Genomic DNA, 27,784 nt, shown 5'->3' with positions numbered 1-27,784 from the left:
TCTGAACTTTACATACTAGATTACTGATGTCAACAGGAGAAAGAACGGGGCCTTGATTTAACACATCCTTACAACAGTGGTGGTCTCTCTCTTCTGGGAAAGGAGAAGAAAAAAATAGTGCCCCTGGAGTGTCATTGCCCTGCGAGGCATATAGCGCTTTGCAGTGATTCATTGAGAATTCTGGTAAGAAGTCAAAAATAAGCATTTCAACAAAAGGAATAGAAAAAGCCACAGTAAGAAAAGACCTTATGATCCACTTAGTAAAATAAAATTTGCAGTGTAAGGCAAGAGTACTAAATACACTACTACTCGCAATTCTGTCCTTATTTATCTCCCAAAATAATAAAGCAGTGCCACTTTTGACCATTTTTTATACTTGCATATCCTAAATGCCCGTTTAAAAATATATAATAGAGAGTGAAGAGGTTTGGGGAATTTTAAACCAACATACATGCTTAACTTCATCTGAATCTGATTTTTTTAAGCCAGTATAAATTATTATCATTCATTATAATAATACATCTTGGCCTACGTCTTTTTTTTTTTTTTAAGATTTTATTTATTTATTTGCCAGAGAGACGGAGATCACAAGTAGGTAGAGAGGCAGGCAGAGAGAGAGAGGAAGGGAAGCAGGCTCCCTCCTGAGCAGAGAGCCAGATGTGGGGCTCGATCCCAAGACCCTGAGATCATGACCTGAGCCGAAGGCAGAGGCTTAACCCACTGAGCCACCCAGATACCCCTTGGCCTACCTCTTCATGCTTAAAAATGGTTCATGGATATGTTAACACATTGAATGCACGAACACAAATATTACTACTTTCTGTCTTTCAACAGTAATATTTAGGCATAACTTAGTACAAATGCTAACAGAACTATTCATTATAAACTTTGAAGGGGCAGGCCTTCATAGAAGCCGCGTGTCCGTGACTTTGCCACATTCTCAGGATGGCATGGCTGTCCTTCCTGTGTGACAGCTCTGTGCATAACTAGCGACGACACACAGACTTCCCTGAAGAAGCTCCTCTTTCCATACTCGTCCCGTCCCGCTCTTTTTCCCCTTTCTGTTCTTCTAAAAAGGGTGTTTCTCAGTGTACAGATTTACTAATTCCCCCAGCGCTAGAGCCCGGAGAGAAGACTGCATGAAAGCAGCCCAGGGCTGTGAGCGGGGCGGTCCTGAGGCGGTCTCTCTCAGCTGCTTTTCTGAGGTTTCACACATTCACAAAAATAACAGCATTTTTAGCTGATCCCAATAGATTTTTTCTCTGCAGCTGCATCACTTGAAAAAGCTTTTTGTTCCAGTTCTTAAAGTCTAAGTATTGAAAGTAATTTGGAAAAAAAAAAGAAAGAAAGAAAGAAAAACATCCCAATTATGATTTGTGTGCGTGGTGATGACTTCAAGGGCTGACCGGGCGCGGTCCGGCTGGGACCCGCACACCAGCGTCCCGTGGAAAAATGGGCGCTTCCCCGGGCGTCCACGAGCGCACCGCCGGACTCCTGGGCACGTGGCAGGGTCGGCTTTTTTGGCAGGACCTCTGGTCTCAACCTGCCGTGATGCTAACGATATTAGCAAATTAGCACCGCAAAGCTTGCCAGCTAATTCGCCAGAGCCCTGCTCGCTCTCTCACTGCTGTAATTAAAACTAATTATTTTCTAAAACATAGTAATACATGAATATGTGCAATAATCATTTTGTAGTGGGCAATCTGTGGAGCCTTTTTTAAAGCTGCTGCTTTTTCTCTTTTTCTATTTTTCTTCTTTTTTTTTTTGGCACATTATGCAACACACGCACTGCCTGGGAGGAGCCAGCACTTCTGTTTGCAGAGTGCAGAACGGGGCCTGTGCATAGAACCTCAGGTTTATTTTGTGTTGAAACAGGAATGTTTGCTGGCTTTCACTCACTGACAAGGCTCTTCATTCTCTCCGCTCATCCTCGTCTCCCTCACACATCTGTTTGGTGTCGCGCTCCGAGCCCAGCGCCGTGCAGATGGTTGTCACAGTGGGGTTCTGTAGAAATTCAGCTGTTAGTCCCCGGATGTCTACGCTGATTCCCTACTGTAGCCTTGTTCTTCCTTTAAAAAGAAAGCCAGACCCTCCTTCTTAACTCTGAAATGTCTCTTCGTGTTCGTAATAAATGGGTACAAATCAGTTGTTCCTTGGTGAATCTTTCCTTCCAAATCTTAGATGACCTTGATTGAATTTCTGAGCTTTGACGTAGAAAGTGAGTTTTGCCGGGAATTGTGACGTTGACTCTTGAGCAGGTTGAGGGGTCTGACCTGGGCATTTGAGCGCCTGCTGGGCATTAATAAGTGTACACACAGCCCCAGACTGAAAGGAAACCGGCCCCGTTGTAAAATCATTAGAAATCCTGTCCTTCGAAGATTAATTTTGGTTCTTGTTTTTCAAGTCACTTGTTATGACTGTTTTCCATGACTGCAGCCTAGGCTACGTGTGCTAGTTAAGCCTTTAAAATGAAACAATAGAAAATGTCAAGTGATTTTACAAACTGTAGATTCTGTAAATGCAGGACATTAAGAAAGCACGAAATCTTCCAGTCATCTGGTAAAAAATGCACACACCTGGCATTTCCTTTCACACCCGATGACCCACCGAAACATTGGACTTACCACCCCTCGCACCTGCTCTATTAAAGCTGTTAGTAATTTTGGAAAAATAATATTGACACGAGTTGCCTTTCAGGGGCTTGGGTGTTGGGTAAATGATTGTGGTCCTTTTGTCTTTGGGATTTTTTTTTTTTTTTTTTAAGTTACAAAAGGACTGGCAGAATGCCATGCTGTGTAGGTTTCAGAGAAGCGGTGTGCTCCCGATTATCATCTCTCTTCTCTTCTTCCTTCAGGGCAAATTCAGGTGTCCCACGCGGGTCTCGGTAACTGGGGTTAGCAGGAGCACGGCCCGCTGCCTCACATGTATAATCCTAAACTCTTTCTCCTGTTTTCGATTAGCATCTATGGGTCTTGCAGATATGATGTCTCCCGGGGACTCCAAGCTGCCCGTGCCCCTCAAGGCCGACGGGAAAGAAGAAGGCACTCCGCAGCCCGAGAGCAAGTCGAAGGTACTTCCTTTCTCCTCTGCACGCGGTGTGGGGCCTGCCTCGCTGCAGCTGCCGTGGTGTTCTGGTCACTGGTGTCGGCCTCCACTTTTGTTGCCATTTGGTTTCTTCTCTCGCGCATGCGTCCATCTCGTGCACCACGTCTGTAGCTCTCCTCGCTCTCCCCTCGCTCCCCCCTCCATGGTGTGGATCTGAAAGTTACTAGTTCTTACGGCATCGAACTCACGGGCGTGGGGGAGGGGCGGAGGGACGAGACCCACCGGAGAGAGGCGCTCTGGGGGTGGGGAGAAGGAAGGGGTCCTGCCTGGTTTTGATACTTGCAGCCATTTTCTCTGCCTTCAGTTTATAGCTTCCTGTTTTGGCCGCCTCAGCAACAACAACATACTTAATATTTTGCTTTCCTGCCTTATTTGATAAATAAGGTGAACAGCTTTTTTTTTTCCTTTCTTTCTTTCATAAGGGGTAACCCATGCTTAGCATTCCATGTAAGCTTGAAGTAAGCATGGTGGCTTAGTGGCCTTATCCAGCATCCAGCAAACTTACCAAATTATACTAATTAAGAATGTTGTTTTAATACCTTTATATGTGTGTGTTTTTGTGTGTTTGTCCATGTCTTTATATATATCCATTATATATAAAAATTAGTGTGTTAAACTGGATGTGCTTTTCGTTATTTTAAATAAAGTTTGCCCTACCTTTGTCATTTTTTTTTTTTTTTTTATTCCTCTACCACAGGATAGCTACAGCTCTCAGGGTATTTCTCAGCCCCCAACCCCCGGCAACCTGCCAGTCCCTTCCCCAATGTCCCCCAGCTCTGCTAGCATCTCCTCATTTCATGGAGATGAAAGCGATAGCATTAGCAGCCCAGGCTGGCCAAAGACTCCATCAAGCCCTGTAAGTGGCTCTGGTTTTTTTTGTGTGTGGTTTTTTGTTTTGTTTTGTTTTTTTTGTTTTTGGGGTTTTTTGATAATTAATTAATTCTATTTTAATGCTTGCTTATTTACTTGTTTTATAAGACTTTTTCTTCATAATTTATCCATGAAAGGGTTTTCTTGATAATTATGTCAGTAACGAAATGAGCAACATTTATGTAAATCATAGAAGTTGATTTCTGGTAATGAAACGGTGTTATAAAAGAACACCTCTATACGAAGCATGCGATTGTGTTACTGGGTCCAAACTCCTTCACACAGTGACTTTGTTTAAATGTCTGATCTGTTGTGCACTTATAAAGATCTTCAGAATGAGCTACTTCTCCATTTACATGGGAACTAATAGCAGCCACGGAATAAATGACAAATTTGGCCTTTGGCCTAAATCTTTCATGGGCTGTTGTATCTGAAACATCTTATTTCAAAAACTGCCTACCTGAAAATAGAGATATTATGCTCTGGGCACAGGTTAGCATAATATCAGCCCTGCTTTGTTTCAATCCACCTGTCAGAAATTAACAGAAAAATGGTAGAAATGTTACCACGTGTGAATATTTAGAATGCTACTTTTGGATTAATAATATGTACCTACATTAGAATCAGTGGAGATAGAAAAATTCCCTCCTGTGCAAGACTGCTGATCGTCTTGAAATTAAGTGTTGATTTCCATATGATACGTTTAAAAAAAAAATGGTAACGTACCTATAAGGGAATTTATTTTTAAGCCTTAATGTTCTTCTGTCCATAGAGCTTGGTCTTCATTTTCCTACTGAAGAAATTAATTCTGTGCCATTTAAAAAAAAAAAAAAAAAGAATAGGAATGGCACTGTAGTAACCTTTATTTTACATTCATATAGGGAATCAAAAGATCTGTTTTAAAAAAAAACTTAACATGCAATTACTTGCCAAGAAGGCTTAATTAACACGCTAATTTTTGTAAGACGATGTATTGAAGAGTACAGCTCAGGAAAAGCAAGTTGGAGGGAAGAAGACTATGTGCAGAATCTGGCAATCTAGTCAAAACCCCAAAAGAAGGCTGCTATTAATTATCCATTCACTGGTTTAAACAGATAGAGCTGAAGGTTTGAAGGGTTGGTGGTTCCAGTAAATGTTTGTAAAATTCATGTGGAGCTCTAGCATAACCAGCATTTTCCTTTTCAGAGGAAGAAAGGGCGATATTCGCTGTTACCTTCTCTGTAGACATGTTTCGCTTTTGCAAAAACCAAGATGAAATGAAAAATGCTCTAGGGCGGGTTAAGCAGAACTAGCAGGAAGGGGAAGTGCAAAGCCTGCATTTTGATGTCCTTGTGTTATTGGCTTTGAGTCTCAGAAGGCAGCCAGTGTTATGGGTGTTTTTCCCATAACGTACCCCGGTGTTGCGTTTTGTTTTGTCTTCATCATAAGAAAAGCATTTTTGAATCAGCCTACTCTCAGGTTAACAGGTGGAACTCAAATTACAACTTTTTTTAAACATTTTTATGTTGGCTCGGAGGGAAAAATTTCAGAGGTTGAAAATAATAATCTTTAAAACCTTAAGGTAATAATTAAGCATACTAATTAGACTACTAATAGATGATATTACGTGTTTAAAAATTCCACCTTATGAAAAAATAAGTTAACTAAAAAATAAAATAAATAAAAATGCCCCATTACCGACTCTGGATTTATAAAGATTGAGTGAGATAGTTACGATATTTTAATTTAGTTAGCTACCGCCATACAATGAGTCCTTCAGGAAAGAAACTTCTATTCCCAAAAAAAAAAAAACCAAAAAACACTTTCTACTTAAATAGAAGAAAAAAATAAAATGAATTGTTGACTTCATTTTCTGATTTAAAACAATTATGCTTAAAACTGCATGCTGCTTTTGCCTTTTACCTAAATATTTCCACATACACTGTCTCTTCCTGTACCATAACCATTTTATATGTAAGAATTTATGGGGCATCTGGGTGGCACAGTTAGTTAAGCGTCCAACTCTTGGTTTCAGCTCAAGTCATGATCTCAGGATCGTGGGATCGAGCCCCGCCCCCCAAGCTCCAGGCTCCAGGCTCCGTTCAGAGTCTGCTTGGCCCTCTCTGTCTGCCTCTCCCCACCCCCGGCTCGTGCTTGCACATACTCTCTCTCTAAAATAAATAAAATCTTAAAAAAAAGAATTTACAAGCAAGCCTCTGGCTCCAGTGGTAGAGAGGGACAGAGGAGCTGTGGTTCAAGCTAGGCTCTGTATTCAGAACATGGTCCTTGCCTTGAAAGAGATGCTAATTTAGGAAGGGAACCAAGCGATCGTGGAAGGGCGGACCTGAGAGCATCTGTGCTGTCAAATCACTGCTGGCATCACACAGTTTAGGAATATTTGACTGTCCTTTCTGAGACACGACTTCCATCTGTACTTCAGTCACCCTTCCCAGTGTCTCTGGTAAAACCTGTCTCACCGTAGGCCGGAAGCGGACTACATGATGAAGATGTTCCGTGCTTTGACAGGGTGCGATGGACCAACATTGTTGTGTTACGGAACATTCTAAAATAAAAACAAACATTTGCACATACACATATTACCGGGCATATGGTAAAGACTGCTGAAATGTAAATCTGCCTGAAAGATTTGAGGCAAACTGTACTTATAGACTTAATTAAAATATACGCAAGGAACACATTTGTGGCGCCATGAAGTCCTGCTGCAGTCTTTCAGCGCTCCCCCTTTTCTTTTCTGGGGTCCATGACAATTTCGGGTTCTAGGATACAGTATTTACAACACTGAAGCAGCGCGAGGTGGTCCCAGGGACCTGGAAGGGTCATCCCGTCTTTCTGCAGGGCGGGTTTGTTGGCCCAAGGTCAGTGGGGAAAGTGTCCAATGACACCTATCCAGAGGTTACATCAGAGCTAATGTCTCTGAGCCAAAGAAAGTTCATGTTGAGCCTAATCAGCAATAAAGTATGTACCTTTATTTCCTAACACTTTTGTTTCTCTTAACGTCCTTTTTCTCTGTTCGGATGCCCACATGCTGACTTTGGTCGTTGGCCAGGAAACGGACCTTGAGCCTGGAAGTGGAGGTGGCAAGCGCCCGCCATAGGCGTGATGATCGCTCCTGTTTCCAGTCTCGTTAGATTGCCTCCGCGTCCACTCAGCACCTTGCTCCCTGAAATCCTGTGTATGGGATATTTTATACAGCTGTGAATTCTTCCTTGGAGGGTGCTAGACTTCTCAGACCTTTCTCATCCATTCGAGTACCCCGTCACAGAATGGATTCGACGCCAGCCACCTCCAGTGTGCAGTCACCATGGGTCATTCAGAATCAGCACAGACCCTGCCTTGTGGGAGTCAGGAAAACGTAGGGCACACCAGTAATCCCATATAAAACATACGCTTTTTATAAGCTGTGTCACCAGGGGACACTGAGGACAGGGATGTAGACGGAGGAGCCGCCGGTGCCCGGGAGGCCTCTTCCGGGACCGTACACGTCACCTGAGTCCCGACCACATTCTTTCATACAGATGCATTTTCCTACATTATGATGCCATAAAAATCTATAAGTCTTTTTTGGAGATGTAAAAACGATGCTCTGCTAAACAAGACAATGTAGTTTTAAAAAAACCATTGTTTTCATTAATCTTTTCTGACTTTGTGAGAATGAACTGAGATACTCAGAAGTTCATTAAACTCAGGTTCCTTGAACAAACAACGGCAAGAAAAGTGAAAATGTATGTAGCCAAACTAAGTATACTGTTATTTTAGGCCCATCTGAGGGTAGGGGATACACTCTTCATAAATGGGAACAACAGCAGCGGAGTCTCCTTGCTCAGGTCCTGATTAACTGTCCTTCCAGAAACCTCCCGCGTTCTGGCTTTGGAGGGGACCAGGCCAGAAGTGGCAGGTGGGGCGTCTATTCAGAATGTTGGTGGCGCCTTTCAAAATAGTTTTAAATTGAAATGATTGCTTTTACTTCTCTTACCCTGAATGGAATGTCAGACTTTTACCTCTCAGTTTTTCAGAAATGAACTGCAGTACGGAGGTTGCTGGGATTTTTTTTATTATTATTGATTTTAAGTGATAATGCTTTTCTCCTCTTGTTCTTATTTCAAATTTTTATTAAAAAAAAAAATGGACCCATTTTTTATTGCTCCCCAAAAGGAAAAATATTTTCAAACTAGCATTTAGAAACCTCTTCATAACAATTACCCTATCAGTGATGACAAAACTTCTGAAATGTGGTAAAAATCCAGTAGGACAGTTATTTTCCTAGTCAAACATTCCTTGGGTATAAGAATATGGAAAAAAATTTTAAAAACTTATCATTTGAATATACAGTGTGTTCCATATTCTGAGTTTCTGAGTATGTATATGGATGTGTTGCTATATATATGAATATGTGTATATATTTTTAAGCTCGAATCTAAAGTAATTTTTAAGTGACTTTCTGTTTAGCCTTGGCATCAGTATGAATTCTAAAAGGTCACACTTTTTTTTATCTTACCACCCTAAATTTTTTATTTACATCAACTTGTATCACCCATTTTTTGTGTGTTTAATGTAAAGATGTTATGCCTCAGTAATTCTGAGTCTGAAGGCTTAAAATTTCAGCAGCAGTAGCTCAAGAGAAGTACACGTTAATTAGGGGAGAAGCTGCCACTCACCCAGCTTCGTTAGTCTCATTCTCAGGCATCCTTTCTGAGGTCCTACTTTTATTGGGGATCCTTTTAACTTCAAACTTAAGTGGCAGTCATGTTATTTAACCCCCCAAAATTTCAGCTATGCATTTAAAATTGTTAGGCTAAATATAATGGAAAAGAGTTAAGAAGAACTCCCATTTAAAATAACAGCTATCCACTGCAAATGATAGCTGGTAAATACACATAAGAAAATGAAGTCAGTTCTTGTTCCAAGGAAATCTTTATTGAGAATTTAGAAGTAATTTTTCACAATAACCCTGAAGTTGCACATACTGCAAGTACCCAAATCACTGTTACAATTATAAAGACCTAAAAGAAAAGAAAAACAGACACTTGGGCTGTTTAGGACCAGAAGTCTTAACCTTCCCAGATCCCATAACCCAGAAGGTGGGTTTAAGTTATGCAGAAACAGTAACTTTTGACATTTTAGTATCAGATATAATTAGAAAAACAAAGAATTAGCATCAGAATAAACCACATGAGCCCATAAACCCATGTGTGTAAAAGTAAATGTATATTTTTATCCATAGATGTTCAGGGAGTATGAAATAGCACATGTGTTTGTGATTAAAGCACGGTTCCCTATGAAGTCTGTTAAAATAATTCTCTAGGAGCCCCTTGCCTTGGCAGAGAAGTTCAAGAAATCTTAAGTAAGGGAATCTAGTCATCATGAGTAAATGCCAGAACTTTAGCTGGACACTAGTCTGTAAAGGTTGCAAATGAGCATAAAACCCACACCACAGGGCTTTATGGGACCTACCTTAAATTTTCTGGCAAGTCCCGTATCAGCTTTCCTCCATATGCTTTAGCATTTTAATGAGGACAGACATTAGCCATTCTTTTTTTTTTTTTAAGGTATTTTTTATTTATTTGACAGAGAGAGAGAAAGGGGGGGTCACAAGCAGGCAGAGAGGCAGGCAGAGAGAGAGGAGGAAGCAGGCTCCCCGCCGAGCAAGGAGCCCGATGTGGGGCTCAATCCCAGAAACCCGGGATCACGACCTGAGCCAAAGGCAGAGGCCTTAACCCACTGAGCCACCCAGGTGCCCCTTAGCCATTCTTATTTTGATAAGAAGTAAGAGTCCATATAGTTTGGGGGGCTCTATAATATGACATCCATGTGAGATTTTAAATTCACTGTGGTTATTCTATGAGCGAGCACCCTTTTATTTTTAAAAATGACGTGAGGTATCGTTGGAATCATGCCTTCTGGGATTCAACGCTTCTATCAATCAAGTTTTTAAAAAAAAGGTTTTGGGGGTTTTTTTGTTTTTGTTTTTTAAGTATATAAAGGGGGAGTTTGGGCCCTTTATTTAAAGTCAAAGTAAAGTCTTAATTATAAGAAAATGTATAGTTTGTGCCTGAACTAGTAGCCTTCATTCCTAATTGTTGTGTGATAGCAGTAGTTTTTAAATTTCTTCTCTTCTTGGATTTGGTAGCTCATTACTTTCTTCTCACCTTCTTCCCTTTTCCCTCTGCCTGCCCGTACTCTCCCTCCCCCCACCAAATGTTCTTTCTGGACCCTAGAAGTCCAGCTCTTCCACCACCACTGGGGAAAAGATCACAAAGGTGTATGAGTTGGGGAATGAGCCAGAGAGAAAGCTATGGGTCGACAGATACCTCACCTTCATGGAAGAGAGAGGCTCGCCCGTCTCGAGTCTGCCCGCCGTGGGCAAGAAGCCCTTGGACCTGTTCCGGCTCTACGTCTGCGTCAAAGAGATCGGAGGTTTGGCACAGGTGAGAGCGCATGAGTGAACCCACGAGGAGACACCATTCAGAAGGTCTCCCTGCAGGGTTCTTTGTGCAGACTCAAACTTTGTTTTTTTTCCTTCCATAAGGAAAAGCTAAGCCTAGCTTAGCTCCTAGCTCCATGTCTGGGTGCTGCAGGGGAGAACACTAGAGCTTGGGACCCTGGCCCTGCCACCAACTCGCAGGGTGACCTCGGTCCATTTCTGTGCACCTCTGTTCTCATCTGTAAAGTCAGACAGCTGGGCTAGATCTTCCTTTAGGTTCTCTGACCGCTCTAGAATTGCGTGGGCTCTGCCAAGATGCCACAGGAAATACTCCAGAAATGTTTCGCAAGTAACCAAATTAATTGTCTGGATCAGTTGTAGATGCAGTTGGCTCTCTCCCTCTGTCCAGAGCAGTAGATTAAGAAAACGACATCCTGTATCCAGCAGCACGTCCCCAGTACCCGGACAGTAAGAGGGCCAGGGCTGTGCGGTGCCGACCCTGCCCTGGCCTCTCGGAGCCAGTATTGGCTTTGTCTTGTACCCTGGGGGCCCGTGCCTTCCTCACACTGGTTCTGGCGCTGCTTTCAACAAGGAGTCTAGTTCGGAACACAGTGTCCTGCAAGAGGAACAGGCAAAGGGTGTCCCCAGAGTCATGCTTACAGCGTGCTGGGCACTGTGCTGTCCCTTTGTTCTGGCTGTGGCTTTCTCTATACCCATAAAATACAGGGGGCATCAGCCCCAAGAGCGGAGAAAGCTGTAATGGTGAGGTGCAATCATGTGGCTCAGGGGCACCTAGGGTAGGTGCGGCCCGCCTGCTGGCTCTGAGACGCGCACTGTTCCCATCCACCAACAGCTCTCAGCCTGCTTTTCCATTAGAAGTACTCGGGGAGCTTTAAAAACCTGCCCGTCCCTGGGCTCCTATCCAGATCAGGGAGAGGAGCAGCTGTGGGCCCCTGTGGTCTAGTATGCATTGTGGCAGCCCACGTTCCAGCCAGGTACCACGGGTCGCCGACCATCCCGGAGTGAGTCCCCTCGTGCACAGGTGTCAGCGAGGGCCCGCCCCGGTCTCAGTGCTGTGTGGCTCTAGGGGAGGCAGGAGAGGCCTTTATTCTCAGCCGTCCCTGGCGGGCCGCATCCTACCTGCGGTGTGCAGCCCAGGCAGGGCCTGATTCCAGGCTTTGCAGAAACGGATGGTAAGTCACACAGCACGGACCAAGGGCTGAGAGTTGGGTCCGTGGGGAGAGAGCTCAAGACGCACACCTCTCCCCGCACCCCGACCCCCTGGCCTTTCCCCTCTGCACCTAACCCCCTGGGCATCAAATTTTAGAATCCTCAGGACACTGGACAGTGGCCTTCACCCTCACAGAAGTACAGAGTGTGTCCAGACGCGTTCCTTGGGCCCTGCCGGCGGTGTGGGCTGCTGCGTTGGTCTGCAAGTAAGGCTCGGAGCGGCCTGGCTAACGGGCGGCTGGAGTGTGGCTGGACCCCAGAGTGGTGAGCCGCTCGGCCACATTGTGGCTCTCACCCCGTTGTGATTTCCGCCCGGGGTCCCGCAGGAGATGGGTGCAGGGCCCTGCTTGTCAGGTGTCCCAGGCTATGCTCTGCCTGGCCCTTCCGAAGCCGTCCACAGGCATGCTTGGCACGGCCAGGCATTAAGTGCCCGAAGTGGAATTGGGCATTTCATGAGCTTTCTGAGGTTTGCTTATCCCCTACCATTTAGTACTAAGTAAATGGACGTAAAGAGCTTTGTGAGAAAATGTGAATCCAAAAATGAAACATTTCATTTAAAAACCACTGTCCCCTTAACCCTCACCAGGCTCCTTAGCACAAGGTGCACATACCTGAAGGCAGAAGAGGCCCAGGGATTTGCAGGTCCGCATGTTGCCTTCAGCCATTCAACCACCGGTGACTCTGGCCCAAGCAGAAATCAAAAGTTAATGCCCCAAATCCTTCCGTAGCATTTCGGGCTTTCTCTCCCTTTTTTCCCTTCCCTTTGCGGCTGCCTTCTCTGCGCCCTGAGGGTACCTGGGAACCCCGTGTCACTCCCTGGGCCTGCTATGTCGGCTAGCTGGTGGCCTCGTGGAGCCACCCAGGGCTGATGGCTGGTGTGGGCTGCCCCCAGTGTCACCTCTGCCCAGCACCCTAGGAGAGCTCCTGGGGAGAGGAGGGACACGGGCTGGAATTACAGGCTCGTCTTTCCGGGAGCCTGTGGCTGTTGGAAGGAAGCACTGTTTTTCATATCAAGGCTCAAACACTTAAATTGCAAAATAGTTATGTTATTGATTTTTAAAATTCATTTTCAGATGGCTTTTTTCCTTTTTTTTTTTTTTTAGATGAGAGGTGGGAAGGGGATAGGGATGGTGTACACTTGCTCAGAGAACATCGCTGGCTCGGAGCCGCAGCGGCCTCGAAGAGTGTGAGGCATTAGAAGGTGCATGAGGCAGAAGAATCTCGACGAGCGATGCTTTTTATGTAGCTATCAGCAGGTCCCTTAATGGTTTTATAACTGTAAACGCTGTCTGTGCACTACTGAGTGGGAGTAATGAGCGTTAGTTAAGAGAGGCAAATGAAAAAAAAAAAAAAGTAAACCAAGACATTAAGTGCTTTTTTTTGTCTCCTGGCATTAAACAAGCCACTTTGCTGCAAACCAGTGATCCTGCCTTTTTTTTTTTTTTTTTTTTTTTTTGCTAGGTTAATAAAAACAAGAAGTGGCGTGAGCTGGCAACCAACCTAAATGTTGGCACTTCAAGCAGCGCGGCAAGCTCCCTGAAAAAGCAGTATATTCAGTACCTGTTTGCCTTTGAGTGCAAGATAGAGCGTGGGGAGGAGCCCCCGCCGGAAGTCTTCAGCACGACAGACACCAAGAAGCAGCCCAAGCTCCAGCCGCCCTCTCCTGGTAAGTGGGAGTACTGCAGCTGTCGCCCAGGAGGTCGCTGCTAGGAAAGCAAACCGAACGCGGGGTCTTTGAGGACAAGGGGTTTTGTAACTGAACCGCTTGACGGTGCTTAAGGGAAAAGAAAAGGATGTGGCTGTTGGGGCCGATATTGCAAAGGCACCATTCTTCTGCTTTGCCTTCTTAGTCTAAGGAAACGGGAATTCCGAGCTCTCTGCCTCTAATCCTTCTACAGGTATTTAAAAATACTCCTGCTAACTTCCCAGTAACCTGTGCAAATACTTCTGCACTCCCAGAAGACACCACCCTACTACTGCTGCTGTTGGGGACACTCCAAGCTGGGTGTCCGCAAAATGAAATCTAGACTCGGTTTTCAACGTCCCCTGCCCAGCAAGCCCTCCCTTGCAGGCAATCCAGCAAACCTGGCATAGGAAAGGTCCACGCAGCCCTGTTTCTGAGTCCCAGCAGTCAGTTAGCTCCGACCTAGAGGTCAGGAGTCTTAGGAATCCTACCTAGGAATAAGGCGATTTGCCTACATTCTCCCCCAGCGAAACCAGAATAATGAGACCCACCTTCTCTCCGGCCGCTCCACTCAGCTGCTGGAGACCCTGCCATCCTATCAGCTCGCCCGCTCTTCTTTGCTCTACCTGCCTTCCAGATTCCTGAATCATTATATTCTGATACACACAGTATCCTCAGGAAGAAAATTGCATCATCCCCAATCCTGGGGATGGTGACCTCACTCAAGTTAAATCAGCTATGTCCTCGCCTGGCCACATCCAAGCCCCTTCATGGTCAGCACTTAGCCACACTGTCCTATGTACAAGACAGGCCCGACCGTTCCTGCCACCTCCCATCACGTGAACAGGACTGTTCTGGGACCAAATGCCAGCATTTCGTAAGCACTTCACGTGCCAGGCCCCTTTCTAAGTGCTCTATCATTTAATCTTTACATCACTGCTGCGATGCACATACTGCATCACAATCACAAAGTCTGTGAGAAAACTAACACATAAGATCTGAGAAACTGGCCCCAAATCTCTTAGCTGGTGGGTGGCATCCAGCTCGTGCTATAGGCCTGGACCTACTGTACTGAAATGGCATTGTAACAGGGAAGCCTTCTACGCAGAGAAGAAGGTGTCTGTGAGCCAAAGAAAGAAGCCGTCTTCCCCCTTGTTTCCTCCAGCTGCTTTCTGGATGGCAGTGCGAGTGCCTGCGGGTCCCGACCAAGAGATCTCACATAAATACTTCCTAGGGCCAAGATGCACTAGCAGGGAATGTACCAAGGTATATATTTAGGCCTGACAGCTCTAAACACAATTAGAAATCCTCTCTCACCCCACCCTTAAGGATCCGAAGCCTTTGCCGTTACCGTATACCTTAAAAACTGTGAAATCTAATTTTAAAAGTCTCACAACATTACATTCAGTTCACAGAGTCAAACAAGCCGCCTGTGAACAGCCCTGAAACTATTTTTCCAAAATAAAAACTCAGTGGGGTGTAGGGACCAAAGTGGCGATGTCTGCGAAGATGTAAAGGTATATTTTATTTGCCGGGAAAAACTCACGTCGCTGAATGGGCTGCACTTCCGCACGGAGAATAGCTCTCCCAGTGAGCACCAGCTTCAGTACAAGAAATCCCGCTGAGCCATAGACCCTTCAGAAAGTGTAGGGCCTGTTCTCTCAACAGTCAGCTCTTGCCTTTTTCCCTTTTTTTAAACTGCCGTCTTTATGGCAACATTACCGTTTTAACTGCACAAAGGACCCTGGATTGCCAATGTACTTCTGACAATACATTCTTCTCAGTGGTCCGCACGGTCCCAAGTCTTGGGAAGAGGGGTTGGGGGAGGAGGGCTTCCTGGGCCTAGCTGGACAGAAGGACATGCAGACTGGTCGGTAGGGTAGCGAGAAACAGCAGCCCCATAACCAAAAGCCAGGTTTTCCCTGGCACCCGTCAGTCAGTGGCCTCTCTGAGTCCAGAACTAGCATTAAGGAAAACAAAATCTATTTATTGTCAAAGGAGGAAAAAAAAAATTATTCCAAACTATGTGCCATGTCAGGACCTCATATACTGCAAAATTTTTAAAAAACTAATTTTCAGCCAAACTCTGTGTTCTTAGAAGTCAGTTTTCACCATTGGAAGGCAACTGTGGTGCATTTCTTCCCATCCAGGCAAACTAATCGAAACGATTCCTAAGAAACGTGCTAGATGGCTTTTTAAACAGCCACTCTGAAGCACCCTAAATCTGAGATCCCTTGGCCATATAAGCATCGTGACTCGTCCTCCTGTATTTGGTTTTGATTTGGTGTGGCTAGTGTGGGCTAAAGGTCATTTCTGCCAGTCTCTGGGGGGTAGAACCCCTGAGTCCTTGGGGGCACCACGATCTTCACTGGTCACCAGCTTTCCCACCCCAGAGCTCAGTGTTACGGTCTTCCAGTGACTCAAAAAAGTCCCTGTATGGGGACGCCTGGGTGGCTCAGTTGGTTAAGCAGCTGCCTTCGGCTCAGGTCATGATCCCAGCGTCCTGGGATCGAGTCCCACATCGGGCTCCTTGCTCCGCAGGGAGTCTGCTTCTCCCTCTGACCCTTCCACTCTGTCTGCCTGTGCTCGCTCTCACTCACTGATAAATAAATAAAATCTTTAAAAAAAAAAAAAGTCCCTGTATGGAACTGGGCAAGGCCTGGGGTACGGGTGCATCTCTGAGAGCAATGGGGAATCTTGTTACAATAAGTCTGTACATAAAGTTTTGGGGTTCTCATGGTCAGCCGCAGGACTCGTCTCCACAAGCGGCCAGGCCGCCTGGAAGGCGGTTGGGGGTGGGCCAGGTTAGGGATGGGGGCGGGGTGGGGGGGACAAGGTAGCTCCACATTCAATTAGTAAGTCTGTAACCAAAAACCCATCCATCTTTGCTGGCAGGTGGCTGACTGCATTTCTATTATTAGCTGACAGGTGATGTCACAAAACCTGTCATGGAGCCAACTAGGGAATCCTCAGTGGAAGATAAATGAGAAAGGGTTCAGGTCATAAACAAAGGTGCCCTCTGGGTGACCTCTAGTCACGGCAGACCTGGGACATACCAGCTCTCCTTCCTTCTCCCGGCCTCCTTCCCACAACCCCAGCCAGAACTCGGGCACCAGGTTCGTGCTGTGTAAATTATCTTCCCAGCTAGGAGTCTGGCTGTACAGTCTCAAGTGTGGGAATGTACTTAACCTTCAGTAACCTTTCCATTGTTTACTTTCGAGTATACATTTGTAGCTTCTGGCAAAAGGTAGGGAGAGCCTGCAGTGTGTGCCGGCCTCATCTACTAAAGGAGCTTCAAGAGGGGGCGTTCGGTTTTTTTCCCCCTTGAAGGGAAAGGAAAAAACACTAGCAGAGGGGACAGTTTTTGGTTTGGGGGGTTTATTTTTTTTGTTTTTATGTTTTTTTTTTTTTATTATTTTAGCTGTAAGTGTGAATACTTAGAAATAAGGGTCATTCTGAAATCCCAGCCTGTGAACCATGTTTCCAGGGAAGCTGTGCCATCCACTGTGCGGAGTCTGGTCTGAGATTTAGGAAGCACGTTATTTCTCCTGCCCGCTCAAGAGGGGCAGTCCCATCTGTAGGATTATCCTTCTGTATTTATAGAAGACTCCACTTTTTTCTTTGATTACAGTCTACTTATTTAATCTGTAGTTTCAGGCTTTCACCAAAATCTGATTTATAAGCATGCATTACTAAGCTTTTTTTTTTGCAATAGCTACTTGAAAAAGATCTGTTTTTCAAGTAAGTCTTCCTGGCATCTCTGACAGCCTCCCTGAGTCACTCTGGTCCCAGGCACTCCAGAGACACCATATACAGCCCTGGTGGCCAGTGCTCAGGATTCATTCCCAAGCAGGCCGGCGGGGGGCGACCTGATCTCCCCAGAGACCTCCTGTTCCGCTGAGGCTATCAGAGTTACGAGTGCTGGACTCGTTTCCATCTGGGGCTCCTATCCAGCGTGCTCTGTAATCTCCAGTGATTTGTTGAACCCCATCTCCTCGACAGTTAGATGTGGCGATGGTAACTGTAATGAGTCTTGGACACCTCCTAAGATGGGGGCTCCATGATAATAACATATACAGTATCGTAAGTGACGATAAGTCACTACAAGCAGCTGGTAGTTCCGCCATTTGTAACACTTCTGAAAGCATTTATTATAAACTGCATGAGGGCAGGAATTATTGTCTTTTTTGTCAGTTTGGGACACTGCTGGTGCATGCGGAAGTAGAAAAAAACAATACAGTAAGCAGTATAGCAAGCATATTATTTATTCAATAAGTATTTGTTTAACAGATGAAGGCAAGCTCTGTTGGGCACCTAACATGCAAAGGTTGCTGATAAAGCAGAAACCCTTAAAATACTGCCTTTTCCAATGAGATGAGTTTAAGTTTTGAGAAGATCTGCTCAATTCTGAGCTCTGTTATTATAATGTAATTGTAGTTAAAGCCAAATCTCAGGTCTCTGATAATGACATTAAAGAACTCCAAAGAGCATGACTTTGGTTTTGTAATAACAAATCTGATTCCGTAGCTCTAAAAATGACTTTATTAATGACATAGCATAGACACATCCAGACATTGGGGAGGCATTGAAGTGACATAAGGCTCATTACTAATTTGTATCATTGCGTTTCAACTTAAACACTTCTCATTGCCTAAGATCTGGTACTAATTTTTCTAATTTTTTTTCCTAAAATAGCACAGTAGTCCCTCAAATCAGTATACCAAATTTTTCATCCCATTTTTTTCCTTACTCCCAGACATTTAGATTATCTCCATTATAAACAACACTGAAATAAACATTTTTCTGCCTAAAGGCTTCTCTTATTTTTTTTTTTTAAGATTTTTATTTATTTATTTATTTGAGAAAGAGGCAGTGGGAGAGAGCACGAGCGAGGAGAAGGTCAGAGGGAGAAGCAGACTCCGCATGGAGGTGGGAGCCCGATGCGGGACTCGATCCCGGAACTCCGGTATCATGACCTGAGCCGAAAGCAGTCGTCCAACCAACTGAGCCACCCAGGCGTCCCTAAAGGCTTCTTTTAGATTAGATTATTTTCTTGAGATAAATACCCAGGAAAGCAATTCCCCAGTCAAGAGGTAGAAATATGTCTTATGGCTCATAAATGAAGTATGTTTCCAAGTAGATTACTAAAAAAACCAAACAAACAAAGAAACTTTTACTAATTTTCACTATAAATAATATAAGAGCAACTGATTTTACTGTATGGTTACCAGTAATGGATGTTGTTACTATTTCTGATAAGCTGGTATTGTGTTGTCTTTCCCCCCCTTTTTTTTAATAAGTAGGAAGGATGAGCTTACTTGATAACCTCTCGTTTTTTCCTTCTTTTCTCTTGGTGCTACTACTGTCAGCTAACTCAGGATCCTTGCAAGGTCCACAGACCCCCCAGTCCACTGGCAGTAACTCGATGGCAGAAGTTCCAGGTGACCTGAAGCCCCCGACCCCAGCCTCCACCCCTCATGGACAGATGACCCCGATGCAAGGTGGAAGGTATGCAGAAGCGTCTCCGTGAGCCCCAAGACCGCGGATTTTTGGAGAAGACGTGGTGGTCTCTTGCAAGTTTTGTAACGTTGATTCCTACGGGTTTTAGTCATGTCATGATTTTTGGATGGTTTTTACATTAATTTTCAAGTTGAGCTTTTTCCCGAACAAGCATCCGCTGGCAGCTCCTGCTGCTTCTGAAGCTTCCCTTCTCCTGTCTTCAGAAGCAGCACGGTCAGTGTGCACGACCCGTTCTCTGACGCCAGCGACTCGTCGTTCCCGAAGCGGAACTCCATGACTCCGAGCGCCCCGTACCAGCAGGGCTTGAGCATGCCGGACGTGATGGGAAGGATGCCCTACGAACCCAACAAGGACCCCTTCGGTGGAATGAGAAAAGGTGAGTGCAGGGGGACCGAGCCTGGTCTTCTCTTGGCCGTCGCACGGCCAGTTCACTTACCTGTTCGAGACTAGCGGAGTCCCCGCTCCTCGGCCTCCTAGATTTCTGGCCTCGGGGAAGCCTCCGTTTCCTCATCTAGAAACTGGGACCTGTCTACAGGCTGTGATGGAGGTTGGTTGAGTGGGTCCTTGGAGGATGACACACGTGGTGCGCAAGCGCGCTCGTGGCGCCCCCTGGCGGCGCGGGTCGTAGCCTACAGCGCGGGCTGGCGAGAGCTGGGCGGCATGGTGTGCTGCCAAATCAGTCAAACCACAGATCTGTAATGAAGTATGGCGGTTGATGCGAGAAGGGACCCCGACACAAAAGTGCAGGGCTATGGGGTGGGGGTGGGGGGGACATCCCATGAGAAAGGGTGGGTGGGGGGCTTTGAGGAGGTGTCGGTTATCCGTGGCCACCTGAGGAGTGAGGGGTCAGTCAGAGAGGCGCAGGGAGTTGGGGGTGGCTCGAGGCAGGAGCGAGCTTGGCATGTTTGAGGAGGTGGAAGGCGTCTGGGGCGTAGTGAGCTGGGCCTGGGGGACGGTGGTGGAGGGGGGTGTGCAGCCCGAGCGCATCGGGACCACTGGGACCAGAACATTTCAGCCTTCATGGGCGTGTGGATGAGTTTGGACTTTAACCCTAGCTGAGAGATGCTCTGCAGGAAGTAACACAGCTAGGTGTTTGTTAAAAAATAACCGGCAGGGCGTCTGGGTGGCTCAGTGGGTTAAGCGCCTGCCTTCCGAGCAGGTCATGATCTCAGGGTCCTGGGATCGAGCCCTGCATTGGGCTCTCTGCTCAGTGGGGAGCCTGCTTCCTCCTTCTACCTCCCCCCACCCAGTCATGCTCTCTCTAGCTCTCTCTCTCTCAAATAAATAAATAAAATGGTATAAATAAGTGAAGAATGTGTTGGAGGGACCCTGTGAGGGGCCCCGGGGAGAGATGATGGGGTGGAGTCAGATCCCAGCAGCGAAAGAGAGAAGTGGACATACTCGCTGTGTGTTCTAGATGGTGAAGGAACAGGCCCCGCTGGCTGGCCTGAATGTGGAGGTCCCAGGGGATGAGCCAAGTGATACCAACTGGGAGGGTGAGGACGTTACCACCTGGGAGATGCACAGCTAGGAAGCAGAGGCTCACTGTTCACACCTGTGCTGGGGACAGGAGGGACAAGAGGGAGAGAGGGAAGGCCCAAGGTGACTCTGGGCTGCACTGAGGTGGTAGGTGGTGGAGGGTGTCAGTCCACAGCCGGGCAGAGCGTTAGGATTAGGAATCATTTTAAAGAACTAAGCAGAGAAGTGGGACGGAGCACTGTGGCTCGGATGGGACCGCAGAGAATGTGCGAGAGCTCCGACCGACGTCAGCCAACACCCAGCGGGGTGTTTCCCGTTACACTGCTCAGTCCCAGGTCTTCACTGGGCACCGAAATGTAGCATCTAAGCCTCTAAGCCTCGGCCCTTTGAGTGCCTCCCCAGCCGTGTGCACTCCAAGTGCGGGTTGGCACTCTTCCAAGTGCAGCTGGGCTGTGAAATTGAGGCATGATGTGAATATCATTGAAAAAAAATACAGAAAAGTAGTGAATACAATTTTTACAGAAGTACTTCTTCAGGGATTCCTTATACGATGGTACTTCCGTTCGATTTAGATGTTTGGGGTGTGCGAATTTCTTGATATCTTGTCTTAAGTAGAGAGAAACACAAAGCCAGGATTTTCCCAGAAGTCTTATGACCAGTGAAAAATAAAAAATGAACAATTTCAAAATTTTAAATATTAGGTGTGTGTCATTTAATAAATAATTTTACATTTAATATCTATTTCTTATGTGCCATTTCAGGTATCTGTTATGCTGAGTAAGATAATCTATAATTTTTCCTTTCAAAAAGCTTCAGAGCTGGCCTGTTCGAAGTAAATATCCTGCAGAAAACGCAGTACATCCATAAGCTTGGAAATTCACAAGCCTTGTAAATGTTGGAGGTAGCTGTTTTTCTTGGTATGAGAGACTAGAAAGAACATTTTGTTAGTGCCAATGGTGGTTGTGTCACCTTTTTAGACTCTGAAAATATGACAGTAACATGGGAAAAATAATCAGTAGTGTTTGGAACCTAGCCTCAAGAGTTAGGCGATATCCTGTCCAGTCTCCTGCCTATATGCTAGATTGGATAGAGGGAGTTGCTTTGCTTTTTTTCTGCGCGTCTATGGTCTTTCTTATTATGAAAATAATTGGGGGTGGGGGCATGATTATGGATCACATATTAGGTGCTAGCTAGCTGTATAATGCGTTTGCATCAACCGTGTAAACGATACAGTGGCTCAGAGGGGGGCCCTTCTCACACGTCCCCAGGATGCTTCAGCTCACCTGCTACCTCACAGTGCTGCTATGTTTAGCACCAAATTAAAGCAGAAAAACAGAAAACCCACAAGACACAGATTTTCGTGTAGCCCTGTCCCTGTTATAATAAAGTTTTACATTCCTCAGTTCATGTTATTCTGTCCGTGAACTTGGTGGTGCTCTGGTTTTTCGTGTAATGACCAGCATTGGGGGAAACCATGTTCTCTGTTGCTGTTGCTGCCACTGGGCTGCAGTGCAGTGACACGGCCAGTGGCAAAGCCTGTCTGAGCCTCGGTGCCCAGAGCAGCTTCAGCCCACCTGCCCACCTGCCCCCCTGCCCCACCAACTTCCTGAATTCATTACCAACCAAAGGATCGGCTACTGGCTTTCAAGTGAACAGTGAATATTTATATATTGTGTATCTAAACAGTGTATTTTAAATACTCGTTAATATCTTTACACATAATCCTACTTCTATTTTGAGAAGGAGAGAAAGGGCAGCCAGAGACTTGGAGAGAGGGAAAGAGAGAATCCCGAGCAGGCTCCACACCCAGCACAGAACCCAACTTGGGACTCGATCTCACAACCCTGAGATCATGACCCAAGCCGAAACCAGGAGTCGGATGCTTAACCAACTGAGCCACCCAGGCACCCCACCTACTTTTTCTCATTCTTTTTCTTTTTTAAAAAATTTTAATTAAAGATTTTATTTATTTATTTGAGACAGAGATAGCCCAAGCAGTGGGGAGGGGCAAAGGGAGAAGCAGACCCCCCCTAGAGTGGAAAGCCAAAGGCAGGATTCAATCATGACCTGAGCAAAAGTCAGATGCTTAACCTGCTGAGCCACCCAGGTGCCCCTACTTGTCCTTTTCAGTGCTCTAATACTGAAGGGGTTGTTTCATAGTATTTTGCTGTTATAAAAAATGATGCAGTGATTATGGAGTGAAGCAGCTGTTTTTTTCACACCTGCTTGTGTTTCTATGAAATAGATTCCTAGAATAACTGAGTCATGGAATATGAACTTCTACCTTACTGAGTATCTTCTACTACATTACAAAGTACCACCCAAAGTGGTTTTTCCACTTTGCCGGCACCCCATAGGTCAATGCTGGTCACATGACGATGCTCAAACTCATTGTGGGAGGAGACTTCAAAGGCTATAAATACCCTTGAGGGGGGTCACCAAAATAATAGCCCTCACATAACAGATATTGACAAAAGTTAGACCAAGTTAATACTCTTCATATGAGCATGTGACAGTGTGTGGACCCTCCTCCCCTACCAGCAATGACTAGTATCGGTCCTCTTCATACTTAATTCAAAGAGGGGAAGTCTCATAATTGTTTTAACTTGGATTTCTTTCCCTTTTTTTTAAGTTTTTATTTATTTATTTGACAGAGACAGTGAGGAGAGGGTATTCAAGCAGGGGGAGTGGGAGAGGGAGAAGCAGGCTTCCTGCCGAGCAGGTTGCCTAATGCGGGGCTTGATCAGAGAACCCTGGGACCATGACCTGAGCCGAAGGCAGACGCGTAACGACTGAGCCACCCAGGCGCCCCCTTGGATTCTTTAATTATTGGTGAAGTCACACTTCTTTTCATATACTGATTAGCTACGTATTTTTCTTTTCTTCTGAATGTCCATTTATTTGCCCATTTTTTTTAATCTGATGTTTTTTTCTACTGGCTTTCTAAGAATTTTTTGTGTATCAAGGAATTAAGCTATTTAATTATCCCCCTTAATGTCTGTGTCCCTCTGTTTTTACATTTATAAAATGGAAGGTAACATCAGAACTTAATTGGCCACGTGTTGACTTGAGCTTGAATAAGAAAATATGGAAAAGCCCAGCACATCCCACCGGTGCTAGAGTCCTTAGGTGGGCTCTCCTCCAGCCGAACAAACTCTATCAGCTCACCAAAGTTTAATCAGCTTTTGCTTCGTGTAACATAAAAGTAACCTTCCTAAGATGAAGAAAGGTAGCAGGACTGTCTATCAATTAAGATTTGCATTAAAATGTTTAATTTGCCTACAGGCTAGTTTCTGGGCTTGACCCAATTTCCTTCAGGCTCTGAGCTAATGCTAATTTGCATATTTGACCTAATTGCCACTCTGCGCCCTGGTAGAAACACTTGCATTTCATCCATTCTTGAATTATTCTTAATTCCCTAGCGGTTTTCTTTACCCTGATTTTGCAGTGAGTTGGTAGGTGGGTATTCATGTTAAGGTTTTTTGTTTTTTGTTTTTTACTTTTTCCCCTGGAATGGACAGGAACTAGCTTTATTCATACAGTTGACCCTTGAACATCATGGGTTCAAACTGCACGAGGCTGCTTATACACAGAGTGTTTTCAATAAATAGATGTGCACTATTGTAAGTGTATTTTCTCTTACAACTTTCTTAACAATTTCTTTAGCTTACTGAAGAGTACCGTATATGATTCATGTAATGTGCAATATATGTGCTATTTTTTTTTTTAAAGATTTTCTTTATTTATTTAGAGAGAGTACATGTGAGCAGGGAAAGGGAGAAGCAGATGCCCCTGCTGAGTGGGGAGTCCACTGCGGGGCTTGATCCCAGGACCCTGAGATCACGACCTGAGCCAAAGGCAGAGGCTTAACCAAGGAGCCACCCAAGGCGCCCCTTCCCTGTACTGTGCACGTTAGCACTAAGGCTTCTGGGCAGCAGTAGCTTATAAGTAGTTAGGTTATGGGGGAGTCCAAAGTTACACGTGGGTTTTCACCTTTGTGGGGTCAGCACCCCTAGCGCCTGTGTGAAGGGTCACCTGTTCGTGTGTGTCCTCTCTTCCTCATGCCTGCTGCGTGAGGCGACATGACCAACCTTATTTTATAGACAAGGAATGGAACTCGGAAGCTTGGCTGCCCCAAGAAAGGGCCTGTGTTTGTTTCCGACATTACTTCATAACAAATTAGCATGACCTCAGCAGCCCAGAACAACATCCGTGTAGGACCCCACATTCCTGTGGGCTCTTGGCTTGGGGTTCCCCTGGTGGACATCAGGGTGGCGGCCTGGACTCCGCTTGTCTGCGGTGCAGGGTCCTCTCCTGAGCTCGATCAGGTCGTGGGCAAATGTGGCTCCTTGCCGTTGTCGGACTGAGGTCTCGTCGTCTGGAGCCCTGTTGTCTGGGGGCCTTCACAGTGCTAGGGGCTGCCGCCCCTTCCTGACACGTGGCCCTCTCCACCACATGGCGGGTGCTTCTTCAAGGCCAGCAGGAGAGTAAGTGTCCTGACCTGTAGACATGGATTTAAGAGACACAGCTGTATAATCTCCCTTCTGGTTGACTGCCGGTCAGCTGGTTGGTGACTTTAGTTACATCTGTGAAATCCCTTTAGCCATATCACGTATGTGATCGTGGGAGCAACATTTCCGCCATATTGGTGGGTTCTACTCCCACTCAAGGGAAAGGGCTCTTACAAGGCCTATACATGGGGTAAGGGATAGGGATCTTGGGTTCCATCTTGACTCCAGACCTCACACTCTTTGGTTTGTATTGTTGTTGGCCATATTAAGAGCAAGATAAATGTCCACCATATTAAGGATTACAGAAACAACTGGAAGGGGCTCTTTGGGCCCCTTGGCTTTTGCAAATGCTTCATTTTCTATGTGTTCTTTAAAATGTTGCAGTGCCTGGAAGTAGTGAGCCCTTTATGACTCAAGGACAGATGCCCACTAGCAGTATGCAGGACATGTATAACCAAAGTCCCTCTGGAGCGATGTCCAGTCTGGGCATGGGGCAGCGGCAACAGTTTCCCTATGGAGCCGGTTACGATCGAAGGTGAGTGTTTTCTGAGGTGATCATGAGGTTTACTGGAACCTCTCCTCACACACGCGTTCCTGAGCCCTGGTAGCTGCTGACAACACTTGGACCTGCTTTTCTGCTGGGCTTGATACAGATGGCCTCGGGGGGCTGCCTTCAGCAGCTGACCTCAGCAGGACTGCAGAGAAGGGCTCCTGAGAGCCAGGAGGCCCCATGCAGCGGTGGACCTCCCAGCGCCGGGATGCCCTCCTGGTGCCACCACGGCCACCACACCCCCAGCTTCCTTGCACGGCTCCACAAACCCAGGGTTCACGGCCCCACTAAACCCCTCCCCACCTGCATTTCTTCCTTAGGGAAATGCTCTCACACTGGGGGCCACTCTGGGCTTCCCACACCCCCGGAGTGATAGGGAGCTCTGGGAAAAGTTCCCTCCCGGCCTTGGTTTTTCAGGTGTTTCCATTCTTCCCTGCAAACATTTTAAACAGAGAGACTGCTTTGCTCCTTGAATAACATCTCTGAGGAAAGCCACGGCAGTCTTTTTTCCAGATACATCTCAGGATGGTATCTGGACACTGAATGGCAAGTTGGGTTTCGGTGCTCATCCAGATTATTTTTACGGAGACAGAAGGACAGTCTTTGAAATGTGTCTGAGAGGTGACAGAATACCAGCTCACGGTAGACTTCTGTGAAGAAGGCCCCTTAGCCCTGCCCCCGACTTAAATGCTGACTCTGAAAGCACCTTCCTTTGCTGGTATGCTCTTTGCCTCCTTAATAGAGAAGTGCTCAGAAACAAAGTCTTTCACATAATATCTGTGATTTTTTAAAGAAAATGGAGGCATTTGAGAAAGCTCTTCTGACTGTAGCCACAGACCCAAGCTCAGGGTAGGGATGGCCTCGGCTGGGTTCCTTCAGAAGCCGGTGGCGGGCGGTGGTCCTCACTGCCTCCTCACTTCTGTTCCCTACCCTGAGCCTCCTGCTGGCCTCCTGCTGGCCAAGGGCAGGCACAAAGTCGTGAGAGCCGTGCGGAGGTGTCCGGGGGTATAATGCAGCAGGGAAGAAAGTTTCTTTAATTACCAAACAAGCTCTTTCTGGCACGTAGTGCCTGAGATTGCAGAGCCATCACAAGCTTAAAGTGATTTGGTTCTTCTAGACTTAAGAGTCTAGATTTCTCCTTACCCTGGCTGTGTGTGGGGAACTATATTAGTGATGTCTGCATGAATCAGTTACCCATCAGGTTTAGTCACTAGATTGAGGATTTTATTTAGATCTGTTTTTGAGGATCCAAGAGAAGTTTTTTTTGTTTGTTTGTTTGTTTGTTTGTTTTTCCCAGCTGACAGAACACTTACCCTGGAACATACATTCTTAAAGGAGCCCTGGGAAGTGCCCTGTTCTGTTTCTCCTAAAAGACCTTCCAGAACTAGTTTAAGTCATTTTGGCTCTGCCGCCTTAGGGTTTACCTTGTTTTCTGAAAAGTGTTACTTGTTCAGCTTAAATTTTATCTGTGTTGGTTATATTTCTTTCCTCCTAATGTAAGCTTCCTTCTAGCTATTAATGCCCTTAGCACACACTTCCTCTCTATCTGTTTTGCCTGTGATGGTCTCAAAATCCATTCGTTTTCTTTCTTATGCTCATCCCTTGACCACTGTAGGAACGTACTCAGTGCCAGTACCCTCTGTCTTACAGGATCCAGGCAGGCAGTATGCTAACTAAGCCGGTTTATCCCTTTAAACCTCAGATCTACTGCTCTGTCACACATACTGTTTTTATGGTATTCAGAGTTTCTCAGTGTAATGGGAGTTGGAAAATAAATGTTATTCATTCCCATTTTCAGATTTAATATAGGAGCCCATTTAAATCAGCCCTGTCACTCTTGAAGTCCTCTCTGTTACTCTTTGCTATGGCCTCTTAGGATCACAGGGCTTCGAAATTTTGAGTAGCTGTATTTTAACAATTAGTAGCTAACTCAGTATCGCTTGGATTCAATGTGGAGTATACTTTGAAAACATTGGACATGTTGTATTCCTAATGAGAAATAAGTAAAGACATTTTCCACGATGACAGGTCTGTGTTCTGGCCCTCCCGGAATTCCTGTTGCCTTCCGAGATGGTCTGTCTCGTCTCTGGCTCTCGTCAATGCCCGCCCTCGCGGTGCCTCGCTCGCAGCCCCGGGGCGCGTCGGCCGGTGGGTGGGCAGGGACTTTCCTCAGAGGCCGGGGGTGCGGCGGGTCGGGTCGGGTCGGGCCGGGGCTCCTCGCACACCGACTCACCGGGAGACCGGCAGCATTCCCAAGATGGGTGTGGCCGTCCCTGTGGCTAAAAGTTACCGTGCCGCTTCGGCTCGACGTGCCTCTGTTGGAAGGTGTGCGCAGTGAAGGAAACACAAAACCAGGAAGGCTGCAGCGTTTCCAGAAACGCGCTGTTGGTTTCTCTCGTGGCCCGGGGTCCTTT

The 27,784-nt window shown here is 46.0% G+C and overlaps 1 protein-coding gene across 10 annotated transcripts in view; it reads left to right on the top strand.

The window, feature by feature from the left end:
- Positions 1–27,784, top strand: part of ARID1B (AT-rich interaction domain 1B) — a 439,186-nt gene that overhangs the window by 399,867 nt on the left and 11,535 nt on the right. For 6 of the 10 annotated variants that reach the window (XM_045080143.1, XM_045080136.1, XM_045080137.1 and 3 more), the window contains 7 exons: positions 2,961–3,070; positions 3,803–3,961; positions 10,191–10,400; positions 13,088–13,292; positions 18,680–18,818; positions 19,034–19,206; positions 25,205–25,355. In XM_045080143.1, the coding sequence (XP_044936078.1) occupies positions 2,961–3,070; positions 3,803–3,961; positions 10,191–10,400; positions 13,088–13,292; positions 18,680–18,818; positions 19,034–19,206; positions 25,205–25,355 (1,147 nt within the window). The remainder of the gene's footprint in view (positions 1–2,960; positions 3,071–3,802; positions 3,962–10,190; positions 10,401–13,087; positions 13,293–18,679; positions 18,819–19,033; positions 19,207–25,204; positions 25,356–27,784) is intronic. The other 4 variants (XM_045080139.1, XM_045080144.1, XM_045080135.1 and 1 more) reach the window with 3 other exon arrangements.

The sequence above is a fragment of the Mustela putorius genome, unplaced genomic scaffold, assembly GCF_011764305.1.
Source record: "Mustela putorius furo isolate JIRA1106 unplaced genomic scaffold, ASM1176430v1.1 tig00000450_pilon_pilon_pilon, whole genome shotgun sequence".
Taxonomy (NCBI): domain Eukaryota; kingdom Metazoa; phylum Chordata; class Mammalia; order Carnivora; family Mustelidae; genus Mustela; species Mustela putorius.
This window is presented reverse-complemented; position numbering and strand designations above follow the sequence as displayed.